This window comes from Gallus gallus, chromosome 5 (assembly GCF_016699485.2).
Source record: "Gallus gallus isolate bGalGal1 chromosome 5, bGalGal1.mat.broiler.GRCg7b, whole genome shotgun sequence".
NCBI classification, from domain to species: domain Eukaryota; kingdom Metazoa; phylum Chordata; class Aves; order Galliformes; family Phasianidae; genus Gallus; species Gallus gallus.
Window position 1 is genome coordinate 27419294 of NC_052536.1, and position 16310 is coordinate 27435603.

Here is a 16310-nt window from a genome sequence, read left to right on the forward strand (position 1 = left end):
ACCTTCCCGCATCACTATGGTAGGGCAGACCCCTACCTACCAATGTGATGAACTTAAAAAGCAGTACATACCTGAGAGAAAAAAATAGAAAAACACAAAACTAAAGGAATGCATACAACCGGCACATCGTTTTCAGCAGCAAGTACTTGAGTTTTTTTAAACCCTTCCCCAGTAGCAGATAGAAATCCATTGTCCATGTTAGCTCACTTTCTCAGGATGGCTTCATCCATGACCCACAGAGTTTGGGCTTGCTGCCTTGTGTAGGAAAAACACCATATACCTATTTGATTCAGAGAGCACACTTGTAACTACAGGACTTGTAACGAGAGCTCCTGCTGTGTCACTCTTTGGGGCAGAGAGGCACAACCAGCACTACTGCAGTATGACATCGACTGCAGAATAGAACTTCTCATGAGCTCCTCTCTTTGGGTCAGAACTTTTTCTTTTAAGCCAGGGCCTTCAGGTACATGTACATCTGGGTTTGTGTTTGGTTCCAGGACTTGTCTGCAAAAAAGATGACGATGGGAGTGACTGCATGAAGGACCAGCCCACTTTGCTTTCTATGTGAAACCCAGACAAACAACATCCTTGTTTTTCTCTCTTGTGTCGTGCAACACAAACTAGCCTACACACAGCAGAAAAAACTTGCAGAAACTTCTTCTTAAAGCAGCAGTTTAATTTTAGCAAGAAACAAGCCTGCATCAGTTCATACCCTTTTTACAGCTAGCTGTGTCAATAAACACCATCTTATGCCAAAGCAAAACCACGTCCCAGGCAGCTGGTTTGCAGAAAAGAAGCACCTAAATAGGCTTTGATCACACTGCTGCATCTTCCTTCTTGTTGAGAAAGCAATAACAAGGGGATGTGTTTAGGAAAGACATGAGGTGGTAGATGCAAAAACCAGTCACCTCCACCCACACACTCCAGCTGGTCAGAGAACAGCTCCATTTCTGAGTGCTAAATACCTTCAGGTTTCCAAACAGTCATGCTTGCCTGGATGCACTGAAAAGCTTTCAGCAGCACAGCAGTTTCCCCTTACAATCTCGCTGCTCCTGCACTGTTCTCCCTAGTCCAGGTGTTCAGATTAATACCAATATTAGGCCAGGAAATGGCTCATCAAGAATTTCACGGATGTCACTGCAGGTAACAGCAGGTCTGTGCTGAACACAGAGAGCCACATGCTTTGGACTGGAGTTTCCCCTGGCAGGCTGGCTCTGAGAAGCACGGCGACGATCTGCTCTGCGGTTGCACTCAGGGCCTTGTATTTGAGACGTAACCCTTTTCCAACATCCAGCATTTTGGGGACTGTTTTTAGCCCAAGTAAGATTAATTTCAACTGAAGTAGACATTTGTATATTATTAGAAAGCCTCTGCCCTAATGAATGGATAGGTCTTCCAGGTAGAGATGAAATATGCTCTGCTGACCTTCCACAAAGCTCAAGAGTTTGTTTTTTAACTCGTTGCTCAAGTGTGCTAGCCTGCATGTTTCAGCTATACACACAGAAGCTACAGATACAACACCTGAAAAGAGACCCAGGCTGAAACTAGCCTCTGCCTGTTGGAAACAGTGGCGTTTCTAGCTGGAGGCTAAACATTCGCACCATAAAAGACAGACAATCAGACGGCCAAGACTTCCATTGATCTGCAATGTTTGTGACAGAGATAGGGCCTGGAACCAGGGCAACAGATTTTGAACCTTCTTTCCAGCACGCTGGCTCTCTCTAGCACATGAGCAGATGGGTCATTTCCCAGAGGGGCAAACCCAAGACGGCAGCTGCTGTCAGAGCCCAGTCACAACAGCTGAGGCTAAAGAACCTCTTTATATGCTACTTACAGGAAGCAGAAGTCAATAAAAAGCCTCTATTGTGAGCACACACATTTCTAGTCGACCCTGTCCCTAAAATATTTTAAGCCTTCCTAAAAACACACTGCAAAACATAACTCCCCTTTGGGCTCAGTGTATTGAGCAGAGGCCAAAGTCCACTGAAAAATCAGCTCTCTGTCTTTACCGGCCCCACGCGCTGCTTACTCTGAAGTCAGCGACAGAACATCAAACTGAAGAGGACAGGAGCCTTTACTGGAACAGTATCGTTTCCCTAGCAAGGACATACTCTGAAGAGGAGGCTTATTTTTCTTAACCTCATAACATGGGTAAATGAGAAAGAAATAAAGCAAAGAGATTTGTATACATAATCATACAGCTGTGCATTTATACAATTAGACACAAGCACTCGCACAGCCATCCCACGTATGCCAAAGTTGCCTGTTACTTTTTTTCCCCTCTTCTTCCTTTCCTGTTGCCCCCCTCCCTTTTCTTCAGGGCAGGGGGAGAAAAAAGAGGAAAGAAAAGACTAATTGCAGCCTTTCACCAATGCAGTCACCATCTGGTAACTCAAGGGACACATGGAGCCAAATTATCTTAATTAACATGTTACAACAGTATTTAAAAAAACTCTATGCTTATTAACACTCAGCTGTGATTAGTCAACCATGGAGGAAGCCTTCTAATGCCACATTAATTATGGGTCTTGTCATCCTTTCCATTATAAATATGATTATATTTTTCCAGTGGCTTCTCTCTCTCCTAAAAAGAGCACCATTGGCATCAAATCTTGATCTTAAATGCAAATTCTATTTACATTCTACTAGAGTCAAAATGTTTAGGCTACATGAAGCTTCCACTGATGCTTTGAGGCTGCTACAGGCTGTCTCGATACAAAATACAGCCTCTATGTATGCCCCTTAGCCAGCTCTACTTCATTTAGACAAATCCCTCAGTAAAATTCAAGCAGATAAAGAATTATTTTGTGTCTTTCAAATTTCTTTCCCCCTCCAAAACACGGGCACAAACTTCACTGCACGCTAGGCCAGACAAATTAGGATGAAATCCAGGGCTAAAAAAGAACCAGTTGGCAACAACTTGCAGCTGGGGCGCAGTTGGAGTCAGCAGTACAGTGGCTCTGAACAGTGAGCCTAACAAAGAAATCCACTCTCCCAGTGGCACAATGGAGATTTCCAAGTGACACGCACTTCTTTTTTTCAAGTTTTCCAAGGCCACTTCTGGCCTCCCTGTGCCTTCTTCCAGCCACCCTATAATTACGGCCACGTTAGGAGAAGGAAATTAAGGAAGTGTTGTAACAACCTGATACAACCCGCAGAACCCAGGATTTTGCTCTTGAAACCCCAACCCTCACAATTGCATGAGCAACACCCAGCCAGGTTTTATTTTCTTTCCTCTCTTTCAAAAATGTGATTGAGGGGGAGCCCCCAAGAAAGATACATAAGCTTTAGACCGAAGCTCTCACTAAGAAATGCGAGGAGCACAAAAGTGTTCAGCGCACTGGGCAGGGGCAGTTAACTCACCAGGGATCTCCTTTCCTCTCACTGGCAGCTCACTCAGTTCTAAACCTTGTTTTACATTGCAACAAGGAAAACGTTATTTAAAAAGATAACAGAGTTGTCAAAATAATTTGGTATCCTTTCAAAAAGGGAACAGGCAGTAACGGCACCTACTGCGCAGAGGCCATTTAGTAGAAAAGGCATCAGCATGGTACTTGAAGTCATGTAACATCCACTGTCCTCGATTACTGGGGCTAATTTTAAACTCCAACTTAGATCGTCCCACAGCCTCGCTTTCTCACTTTGTCCCTGCTCACTTCCTTCCAGAAATGTACACATCTAAGAATTGCTCATAATTCAGAGGTAATCTGCGCATTTACCCTGCTGTTTCCTTGGCAGTTCCTAGGTGAGTTTTCCATTTGGGTATAGTAATAACCCAATGGTGTCAGGATAAACGCCTGACAAGCACTATGGGCTCTGGTGCCAGAAAAACCACCTGCCTCTTCAGCAGAACCAATGAGAGACGATAACCTAGAAGAGAACGTAACTGTTGCATGCTCATGCTGATTTTGAGTGCTAGATTCTGAGACTGCAGAGACAACTGATCTGTGCTGACTGATCTGACTGGTCTGACTGATAAATAAATCCCATTATTGATGCTTAGAGGGCAGTTCTTTGAGGGGAACGTACCTTAACAACACAGCAGATCAAAACTCATCTTGACCAGCAAGTGACAAGAGGCCTGCAATTTAGCCTCAGGAAATACCCCACATGACATACACCACATGGCTGGTAGCAGTAGCAGTTGGAGGACTCCACTGCTCTCCTTTCACCACAGGGAGGAATTCAGGAAGTCACTGCTAACCTACAGTACGCAACACTGGGTTCCTCCTTATCCAGGCCTTCCTTCTAACCCCAGTTCTGCCATAGTTCATTTTGTGACTTGGCACTGACTAAAGCAGTCCTTACCAGAGAGAGGATGGAACAGAATTTTAGAGCTAAGAAAGAAGGCCTGTCTTCTTATGCTTGCATGAGAAGATCTCTATGCTAGCCAAGTTGCTTTAAAGCTTTGCCCTGGTAGGCCTCCTTCGTTCACTAATCAGCCCTTTGCAGCAGATTCATTTTTCATCCTTTCAGCAGCAGCAGCTGTTGCCTCTGACTCAGCCTATCCAAAAAGTACTAATATGGAAGTTTGGCCAAGGCAGATCTAGTAATGGCATGCACACAGGAGACTGCTTTGTGCTATGTGTTGTTCTACTTTAATCTGTGTGGAAACCTAACAGGAAAGCCCAAAGCCTTAGGTGGCTGAAGTTGCTCAAGTTGCTCTCTGCATTAGGTCTAGCTTTGCTATGGTGTGGTGGGTAAGGAGAGCAATTGTGAAACTTCAAGGTTTTTTTGTTGTTGCCGTTTGTTTGTTTTACATCAAGGAACACTGGAGAATACTTTTTCATTCTGCCAAGCCATTTTTCTTCTGACTTTTGGCTCTGTTCGGGATCATTGAACAAATCAGAATCTAATATCTGGGCAGATCTGTTTATCCTTTAGGAATGACTCATCTCTGCCAGGGGACTTGTCAGAACAGGCACTCAAATCATTCACCACTGGCTGGGTAGAACTGTAAAGAGTTATTAGTCCTGTCTCGCTGGAAAGCCTCTCAAACACACTTCATATTTTCACTCTAGATGTGGTTAGGTTAGCTGTAAATATTAGGTCATATTTTCTACAGGCTTTACAGGAGCTCAATATTGCAAGCAAGTTCTCTGCGCAGTCTGGCAGGAAAGCAAAAATAGCCCCACTGGGACACTCCCCAGGTCATTCTATTCAGAGCTGGAGGCACCTCAGACTACGGAGTGACTGAAGTACTGTACACTGCAAACCTAGCTTTCCCAAAGATGAGTATCCTATAGCCTCCCAACTACGGTGCAAGTTGAACCATTCTCATCTTGATTTCCTTACATTGCGTGGCTGAAACTCAAACTGGACTACTTTATAATTCAAAAAGCTCTTAGAATGAAGTTGAAGAAGCAAGCTTCAAGGAAGAATTTTCTTCTCTTGACAAGAGCTATCTACAACACACTTTTCTAAATTGCCCAACATTTTAACAGTGTTGGGCAACCTAAGTACTCACAAGGTGGTATCAGAAAAGGTGGTGTCAGGCCCTATATAACCTGCTCTGAAACTCAGCAGCTACTTGGTACCTGGGCTACACTATATACTAGCAATGCAAGTAACTGGAGAATATTCATAAAGAAGGAAGATAACTCAGTGAAGCTATTGGTAAGTTAGATGACCTAAGTTTGAAGAGCTAAAGGCACCAAGGTCTGATGGGATGCTGCCGGTGCTTTGATTTACAAGTCACAGAAGCCACCATCAATTTTCACAGAGCATGCTTAGTCCCACACATTCCACCCACTCAGATTCTACTTGGGATCAACTGGCATATTAAAAAGTAAACAGTAACTTAGTATAACACTTACAAACATAGCATATAAAAGAATTCAGATTTCCAGTTCTCTCTCTTGAGAAGATTGTTTCATTATACAGACATAATAGCTTCAAAGTGCTTGTTTTATAGTTCCATTTTCCTGGTACCTACCAATAGCTCCAAGCAACTCCAAGGATATGAATTTGCAAATTGCCTAACAAAATGTATCAGGAAATTGTCAAAAATATACCTTGTAGCAAAGACAAAATCTTCCTTTCTGTCTTTCTGGCTCCTCATTCCAAACTCCTACGTGGTAAACAAAGCTAAACTGAAACAAACCAGGCTTGGAAAAAAGGTTCAAAAACCAACACCCTTTCATAGCTGGCAACAAGTGTTCAGAAAAAGTGTGTTAGGAGAATCCTCACCCTTTGAGATACTATTTGCTCTTTGACACTTCCACTGAAGTCATTGGAACTGAAGTACAGGCCAGTCAAAGTATCCAGCTGAAAAAGCAGATAATAAGGCTAGAGGAGGGACTACTGAGATAGGACCTATTTGTAGCTCCACATATGACAAAAATTCAAGAAGAGATGAAATACATTCCTTTCATTTGACTAAAAGAGATTATAAAACACATAAGCAAAACCCCACAGTATAACTATTGTTAAAATACTCATAAAAAGGTCCTAGATCCCCCCCACAAGCCCTGATACACCTCACACCTGCCTCTGTGCACCTTGCTGCTTTTGAACGAGAAGTACAAGGCTACAGATATTCTTTGCTCCTTATCTGTACGACCAAGGAATATAGAAAGGCCCTTCTTTGTTCTGTAGCAATAAAAATACCAAGTTAAAATAAATAAATAAATAAGGGGTGTAGGGGAGAAGCAATCCCTCTCATAACACTTTTGATCTTTCCCTGGTGATGTTGGAAGGCAGAAGGAGACAGATGCTCAAAGAGGCTTGGAGATCAGAACTCCAGTTCTTATCTGGTGCAACAGAGTCAGCCACAACACATGCCATGGCTGTAGAAACAGTGCCTCCTCACAGTACAAGCTGAAACTTTGAAGAGGGACACACTGCAGCTTAGTAGCTGGAACTAAAGCCAAGGCATAGGCCTAGACACAAATTCCACTGCTAGGTAACCTGAGGTTTTTGCCTCCTTGCCTTGGCTTTCCTTGTCACAGAGCTTTTCCTGTCTTTTCCTGCCTTTGAGAATACAGAAGTTCCAATAGTCTACAGAGCCCTATGTAATGACTTAAGAGTTCTTGTCAATGAAATTAATTACATTGGTGACAAAGATTTACAGATTAATTTGACTGCTGTAATATTTGGGTCTTTTTCCTTATGAAGAAAGCCACGCCAGATGCAGAATTTCACAGTTCAGTAGTTCTTTCACACAGGTCTCTCTGGCCAGGAATTTACTTCAGCCTTTATTGCAATAAAGAAAACCAACACATGGCTAGAGACACATTGCTGCATTACTGTCTTGCAGCGTTACCATCTGGTTTTAACTCAACAAGATTCCCTTTTCTACTATCTGGAGGGTTTTTTTGGTCGGTTGGTTTGTTCAGCTGTTTCTTGGAGGGGCTTGGAGTTTTGGTTTTATGTGTACTTTGATGTTCTTTGTGACATTACATTAAGTTTAGTTTATTACTTTGAGGCACTTGTTTGCTCAGCTCTCTCCAGTGGCTTCCTTCATCTACATATTACCTATACAGCACCATCCGTCACGTCAGAGCAGTTACTAGAACAGCAAGAGCATTTCTCAGTAGAATATATAGTTAACAAGATAACAGTGTTGATAATAATAATGTTTGATTTGAGTTTTTGCTGCATAAAGTAGCCAGATTCACACCTTGAGGTTAGCATTTCACGTGGATCACCTTTGACTTGGACAGGCTAAGTCTAAATGATACTATCACCACTTCAAGGGACTAGATCTTGGGGTCTAGAGCATTGCCTTATTGACATGGGAGTCCAGGTTCTTCCACACAACTCAGTTGATTTGCAAATGCTGTTATGAAACCTTGTTTCTTTGAACACCATAAGAACCCAAACAACACAAAGCCATTTGCATTCCTTGCTGTCCTACACGCTTTCCAGGCAGCACTGACATCAAGCTGGAGAAATTTCAAGTCTCTCTTTAGCTTCTCAGAGACTCATCATGCTGTCATTTTTCTTTCTGTATCTTCCGTACATCAGAAAACTCCTGCTATGCTCTCTCACACCAGACAATGGTTTCTCCAGTTTCAACTGCCTACCTCCATAAAAAGAGATGGTGTGGTTAGGTGGGTTTTTGGCATGCTTTTGTTGCTGTTGCAGTTGCTTTTTTTTTCCTTTTCTTTCTTTTTTTAAGTATCTTCCTGCAAAGACAGGTTTTGTATCTTCCAGTTTCAACGATGTTTAGGTCAAAGTATCACTGGATACTAATAGCATGTACTACATTACTAATTGCACCACTTTGTCCAAGTCGTCAATCCAAACAGGACAACATTCCAATCTGGTTTCAAGAGGTGCAGAACCACCTTACCTCCACCGGGAGAGACAGAAGACTTCTGAACAAAAGCCTAATTTTACATTGTAAAATCCTATTATAACAATTCTACAATATTTTGAGAACCAAGATGAAGTGGGAGGGACAGATTATTCTAAAATACAATTATCAGACTATAAAGGAAAAGTTCAGTGTTTTTTTTGCCTTTTTTTTTTTTTTTGAGGCTCATAATTCCCTAGAACATAAAAATCTTTCCCACTGCTGTGGTGAACAGAGAAAATCTCATATCTCTACACACTGACCTAGCAGACAAAAGATTTCACAATCACCTTCTGACTCACTTTGAATGGGAAACATTAAGTAAGAACAATAAAGACAGTAAGACAAATTCAGTTAATTACAATTTTTTTTCCCCCCAAAACCACACAAGAACAAAGCAGTTTCAAGAAATTCCTTACATACGAAAAGAGCTTTTAAAATGCTCCCCAGAGAAGGATACGAGAGAGGAAACCGTTTCAGCATGCCTTAATGCCACCAGAAGTTCTGCACTGAGCACGAACTGGGAAAAATCCATGAGCATTTCCAACTTGTGCAGAGCTGGGGCTGGACCTTGGAAGAGTGCCGAAAACGTCCCAGAGAGACTTCAGACAAACACAGCAGGACCCAGATCTGCCTCCTACAACAACATGCGACTCATATGGTATGTATCCCAGTTCTTCACCAGCATCAGAGCTCCCATCTTACACTCCCTCAATCTTAAAAACAAATGAACAACAACAACAAAAAACCCCTCTGTTCCCCCCTAGCTCCCTGTTAAAGGAGTTCACACCAACAAATCACTTCCCACGCTTACTAATGCAACGTGCCCCCTGCCATTCAGTTGTACTTCCTTGGCCCTTAAAGAACTATTTCTCCATGAATTCTCTGAACCACAAAGTCCCTCCTCGCTGTTTAAACAGATGATTTACAAGTTAATGCATTTTTTCTTTCTCCCTGAAGCAGATGTTCAATTTTCTCCCTCTGGATTATAGTCTGGTACAGTCTATAAACCAAGCTTTAGGACCAGGAGAGTTTATCAGTAGACCAGTGACAGAAAATCCCAAGGAACAGTATATATAAGCGCTACAAAATCAGTGCCCCTACACCACCTGTAGGGGTGTAGTATCTCTACGACAGGCTGCACTGTGCTGTCCCTTCAGCTGTTCTAGAGATCTCAGCCTACCTGGTTTGGTGAAAATACCCATGCAGTGCTTACAGGTTTCTTGGTAGTGGAACAAGAGCCTCTCGTGCAGCTTTGAGATCCACTTAATTGTATGGTTCAACCTCTTGCCACTTTGTGAAGTTTCTCACAGAAAGGAAATAGAGGACTCAAGTAGAAGACACTAAAAATAGCAGAAATGCTGGTTCCCTGGAGACACACTCTTGGGAACACTGCTAGCTGCAACGTGCAGATTCCTTGAGAACATTTACATAGGCAATAAAGATGTCTAACTTCTGAGATCTAGTGGGAAAAGCTACAGGAAAGGAAGTTATTTTGATGCTGATAGAGTCTAGACAGTAAAACAGAACTCCACAGGAAAAAAAAAACAATTGGAGTCAGTTTTTTGAATATGATCAGTCACCATTCTGTAACTCTTCTCTTTCACACTAACACAGAATTTCAGAGAAGAGCACATGCATTTAATCAGGAAGAGAAAGTGTTACAGAGGTCACAGCGTAAACAGGAATGAGAGACCTCCAAACCCAGACTTCGTCACTTCGGTCAAATTTGCCATGAACACATGATGTCTTTAACACCCATACCTAGGAAGCCTACAGACCAACAGTAAACATTACAAAACTGTTCCGTTATTAAAGGCAGACACATTATTACACAGTCTTCCTGGTTTTGTTCATCTGTTTCCTGTCTTATCTATAATGAAATTTGAAGTCTTCTGGGGAGAGGGCTGGGAAATAGCAACAGATAACCCACTAGTAAGGCAAAAGGCACTGCAGAGTCAAGACTAGTAGGTAGCATAGAGCTACAAAGACTAGAGGAGTACAGCAATTCCACAGCTCTTTCTTTCAGACCTCTGGTCATTTTCCTTTCTTCCAGTACTTTCTTCCACTCCAGTACTGTTTGCCAGCTATATTCTGGCAATTAAAGCTGAGAGCACAAGACAATACTTTAAGGAGTCAGCTTAGAATCAATGGAAAGCAGCTTGAGTTCGGGAAAGAAGGGAGAAATGTTAAAGGCATCTAATTTTCAACTTGATTTCCTCTTGTAATAATTTGTGTCTTTCACCAGGATATCAATGAACTACTGAACAGCCCAATCTAAACTCAGTTCCCTCTGTGCCCACTCCTCCTCAGCCACCGTTCACTGGTTAAAGTATTCAGCTGGAGTTAGACAACACATCCTCGGGCTAACATCACATTCCAGCTGTGCAAACATGAAAGAGCCTTTCAAAGAGCCTTCTCACAAGGGCATACTACATTAGAGACCAAGTACAAGAGGCCTTTTTCCAAAAGGATTTCAAAGGTACTGTTGCTAAAATACAAGTTCAAGACATAGTGCTGCCAAGAAATGGACCCATTGACAAACCTTAAAATAGTTCTCAGCTCTTAAAATGATGCTGCAATCGTGTAAAAAAACATTTTGCAGTTGAACACATCATTATAATGTGCCAATTTCTCCAAAAGTAAGGTGATTTTTCAAGTAGAAGCAGAATTCAATGTCTGGAAAACCAGGGGAATTAACATATGTACAACATCCTCCAGAAGCAACTCAGTCTCAGCTATTACCATAGAGGATAGGAAACACCTGTCTCATCTCAGATAAACAAAGATTTTAAATCACAATTTCATCTCTTGTTTACAAAGCTCTACAGCATCTTACCATGGTCCCATCACCCAAACCACGAGAGGTTAAGGTAAAGAGGGGAACACTTCCTGTTCTTCCACATAACTCCTCTAGAAAGCAGAATGTGGTTTAATCAAATGAGCTCTCTCTCCTTTTCCTACCCTTTTCTCCAACATATCACCTAGATTAAAACACTTCTTAGTCTTTCTGAGAAGACAGTCCATATTTAAGCTATTACCAGAACTGGCAGAAAAACAAACCCATCTGTTCCTCAAAAAACAAACCCATTGTTCTTCCCCACCCTCTTTTTCTTGATATCATGCCTGAGGATGTAGCATACAAAGGCCTCCCAAGCACTAAGGAAGGTCACCTAGATTATGACAGCAGACTTATTTTCTCTCCATACAGAAAGGGGGAAATTCTTACCATTAATGAGGTGGGTGGAACGCCTGTCTCACGTTAAACACCATGATCTACTTTAGTATCTTTGCCCTCCCAGCATCAAAAAATAAAGCCATAAATGCAAATCACTGCAACCTAGTTACAGCACATCAAAGCTGTCACTGTCACTCTTGTTCTCGGGGTGGAAGAGACAAACAGACAGTTGACGTTTACTCCTTAGCTCACTGTGTAAACAGAAACCAAGTCACAGTATCTATTCCTCTGCTGCAGAAAAGCACTGACCACACACTTCCCTGCAAAAGCTCCCCTGCCAAGCCTAATGTCCATTCTGCAGCAACTCCACGGGGAAGAGTGAGCTACCCAACTGCCATGCTTTCTCTCAATACCTGTCGTTTTTGGAATTATCCTTCTCTGTTCCTATTAAACTCTTCATCAACAACGAAAGCCACCTGTAAGACACGTTAGAATGGTGGGGAGTGGGTCACGATCATACATCGTATTTCAGGGCACATACCACTGCCACAGTTACAGAAATTGCTTCCATTGGAAAGCAAATACACATTTAAAGCTTTACGTTAACATAATTAAAGGAGTTTGAAAGTAAGAAGCTATTATCATGTGGCAGGCAGAACTATACATACTATTATGCATTCCGAAGACCACAGTTTGGAAATGTCTAATCTCAGTCTAGCATAGTTACGAGCAATGGATTTCTAGACCAGACACTGCAAAAAGCTCCCAGAAAAGCAATTTTCTATAGTGCACTGTTCTGAGGGGAGACCATGTGACCACAGCTGCAAAATTAGTACATATTAAGGGAACTGGCACTCTACAGCAAAAAGGATTACACAAATTTCATTAACAAGGTTCATGGCAATGGGAACATAACATGGAAATACTCTTGAGCAATCACAAGCCAGCATACTGAAGTTCATGCCTAGGAGTAATATTAAGTGGCAAATACCTGCACAGACAATTACAGTGCAGTCAAGGGGAATTTCAGAGCTGCAGCAGCCTACTGAGAGGGTGTTTTTACAAGAGTAGCATCTAGGATAACAAGCATCTGCAATGGTTACAGCCATGGGACGCCCTCATTCAGTTAGTACCCAATGAGGCTGACCAAAATACGTCACATTGCTCTGAAATCCCTTTCTGGGACTAAGCAAAAAGGTGATCGGTAAGAAAAAAAATATCAAGGAAATCGTCTTCCCATTACTGCATAAACTGCTTTATGCAGCACATTGTATTTCAGTAAACCATGCCCATTTAGCTGGAAATGCACGATGAGAACTGAAGCTAACTTTCTTCAAAGGTTACGTGACTAATAAGTACACTGAGGCAGCATTTGGAAGAAGGCAGAAGCCCAATCCCTAAACAACTCACTGAGGCAGCAGCCCTTCTTCCTGGTGGACATCCACTCCCAGACAATGGTAATCATCTCTATTAAAAGTTGACCAGCAGTGTAAGAGTGCTTCATGTCTCCAGTCTCCCCAGTTCCACGATGAGAACACACACTGTCAGAGCTGCTTGAGCCATGAATACTAATATTAATAGCTAAAGTTCTAGCTGGAAAGAAAGATGCTTCTGTTGTCCCAGTTCGTCCAGTAGCTGGTTAAGCTATTCTCTTCAGTACCAGGCATTTATTTGATTGGCATCTTCTGCTCTGGCAGTCTTACCAAGGAGGTCTTTCAGACTTCAAAGCATGCTAACTGCATGACAAAAAGGAAGCATAACCTGTCAAGAGCACCCATTTCAAGTGGAATGTGGAAGCGCCCCGGGTCTAGATAGCATTCTGAGGAACATTTCTTTCTCACGTGGCTGTTTATTATGATACAGCACTTCCACAATTTCAATGCAGATGTAAACTTTTCTACAACTCCAACGTGTTTGGCAAACTGGCATTTCAAACACTCTGTTCAACTGTTACATCTCCATCAACTCTCCCAAGGATTTCTTTTCCAGTCAGTACTGTTGGTAAGCATAATTTCAGAGAAAAAGCAGTCTCATGCTTTCACCAAGCTGAATTCCATTTGATTTCAGCTCCACTCTTCTGGCTGCTTCGTGTTATTCAGTGTTTATGGGAATTATACAGCTCTTTTTCAGTATTGCTTTGCCTGTAAATTTAAGCAGCAAGATACTAACTCCCTCCTTCAGATTGTTAGATAACACTGGACAAAACTTTCAGCAGTGCTTCTATGACTTGAGATGTCCTCTCCCAGCTGACTTCCAAAGAGCTTGTCTCACCGCTAATATTCATTTTATTAGAAGTGTATCTGACAACACAGCCATCCCACCAGATATCCTCCCTAATTTAAAGGGGATGCAATGCTGTTTTTCTTTTTTAAACTCAGCTGCCATATCAATTTATTAGAAAGAGTTTCAGTTAATAAACAAGAACAAAATGTAGTGGAAACTAAACTAAACCACCAAGAAGGAATTTCTGACATACTGTGCAAAGGTTTTTGTTCTGGCGTTCTGCCCCATCCCCTTTTCCCCCCAGCTCATGAACTCTTACTGCTGGTGACAATGAATCATGTTAGTCTGTTTAGCCATTTTCTCTCTATATTTCTGTTTTATGCTGACAGGAACAGGAAAGTACAACTTTGTTATAAGGTTTTATTTGAAAGTAAGTATCTCATTTGCTTCCTTGCATTTAGAATTGCATCTTCTTGCCCTGGTTTCTCTCCTCCAAGTATATTGAAAGCATAGTAATTCAGTTCTCTCAACGTCTACGGACACAAAGCACTAGTAATGTGGGTTATAGCAGTTAAGTTCTTACATCTTTAATTATTTTGACTGAATTGCCTCTTCCTTTAAAATTCACAGTCTTGTTAAAAGTACATTTGAGAAAACCACAAGTTCACTACTAGCTACTTCCAAGTAATTAAGTTCATTAATCCAAACAGGGAGCAAGGGAAATAGAACTACTTTCTGCTCCATGCTTTTTTTCCCCCCCCTCTTTTCTTACTCCGCGTTATTTATAAATGCTCTCATCCTACTGAATTTTATAAGGCAGCAAAAAGTAGAACGAATAAGTGCTGGTTATCTTTCCCTTGCAAGCCTTAAAACAACAACTGTCCTGAAATTCGTAAGACAGAGGGTTTTCTCATCTGCTCTATAAAGCTGCAATTTGATCAGACCCTCAGAAACCAGACTGTTAGTTGGTTCCTGCTTTCTTCCTATGTTTTTAGTTTACACCATTTAGATTTGCAGTTTTACTTTTTCTCCAATCTGCTCCCACCGTTACACTGAACGTTTGTTCATTTTTACTATCACTACCAGAAAAGGCGTTTAGAAAAGAGGATAAACAAACTCATGTGTGCCCCAAACAGCCATGTAAAGATGCAGGGCAGCCAAGGCTAACTGGAGACTCAAAAGCGTGTTCCAGAATTGGTTGCACAGCATTTCAGTGAGTAACTCCGCAATGAGAGAACAGCCAAATTTGCACAGCGGTCTGCTGGCACACTTGCAGAAACAGAAAAAGAAGAGGACAGCGTGGTGTGATGTAGCAATTTGTATCTCTGCCGCTCTGTGCTTTCCGTCCAGCTCACATGAGCCACAGGACACTCAAAATCTCCATCTTCACTCAGTGCAATTCAGCTGAGCATCCAGAGTCAAGGCACTCCAGCCTTGTTTAAGTTTACGGATAGATTTGTGCTCTACAGAAATAAGTAGATTTTAAAAGACCTGGAGATTGGTAGAGTTAAAAATATGCTCACTAAGTGTACACATACACACCTTGTCAGCAGCCACCACACTCCTGGAAGGCCTTCCACAGTTCCTGTTTTCATACAGAGAAATTAAATGCCTTCCTTCCTCAGCACAATAAGTACCCTGTGATGTTTACAAAGGAAACTGTACTTTTGCTCCTCCTTGATGCCCTGAAGGACAGCCCAGGCTTTCTGTTTCATTCAGGAAAAGCTGAGCAGTTCCTCCACTCTGTCTCAAGGTGTTTGTCCACGAGTATCAGCCACGATACATCACAGGAGGCCCAGTCTGTGGCTGGCCTTAACAGTGCAGCTCCCTTCAGAGCAATGGTCAGCCCTAATTCAAGCTAGCATTGCTTTGGAGAATCACTTATTGAATTAGTTGCACCTTATTGAATGTGCAAACACGTTTAGTAAGAAAAGTTCTTATGGGAACATGCAAATATTATGCCTGTGGACACTTCAAACTATGTATATAATCATGTCTATCTACTTTAAACGTACCTTTGTCTGGCTGTACAACAGTTAAACACACTGTTGAGGACAAGGCTCCAGGCAACCACCTGCAATTACTGCCAAGTGCCCTCCAACCACACTGCCACACCATCAAGCCAAGGGGCTCCAATCCTGGACACTGGGAGTCAGCTATTAATTTTAGGGTCCAGACATGGTCAAGAGGTTGTAAAAAGTACTCGTCTCTCTCGTTAGTGTGCCATGAAGACAATTCCCTTTGCCCTCTTGTCCCAGGAACCAGATGACCACATTGCCTGGTCTTTTTATTTCTACATCTAATGGAACTGGAGGGAACACATGACCATGATGATATTCTAATCATAATGGAATTATTACGAGGCCTTAATGTGAGTTGCAAATAACAACCAACATCAGAAAGGGGAAAGTAAACTTAGCAAAAAGCTAAAATCAGTTGAATATTGAATCAATTGGTCAGGAAGTAATTTTCACTATGGGAATTTTTGGTTTTAAGCAACACATTTATGAAATACAATCTTTCCCTCCCTTCCCTCCCCCCCCCCCCCCCAAAAAAAAATAAAAAAAAAAAGGAATTGTCCTGAAACCTGCAGTCTGTGCACAGAATGTG

At 41.9% G+C, this 16310-nt stretch overlaps 1 protein-coding gene across 19 annotated transcripts in view; it reads right to left on the bottom strand.

Annotated features, from left to right (window-relative positions):
* Nucleotides 1-16310, bottom strand: part of SUSD6 (sushi domain containing 6) — an 80807-nt gene that overhangs the window by 18208 nt on the left and 46289 nt on the right. Inside the window, exon 1 of one of the 19 annotated variants that reach the window (XM_040702038.2) lies at nt 9483-14002. The exons of the other annotated variants lie outside the window; for them this stretch is intronic. Coding sequence (XP_040557972.1) covers nt 9483-9504 — 22 coding nt within the window. The 5' untranslated portion in view covers nt 9505-14002. Of the gene's footprint in view, nt 1-9482; nt 14003-16310 lie in introns of those variants that run through there. 19 annotated transcript variants of the gene reach the window in all.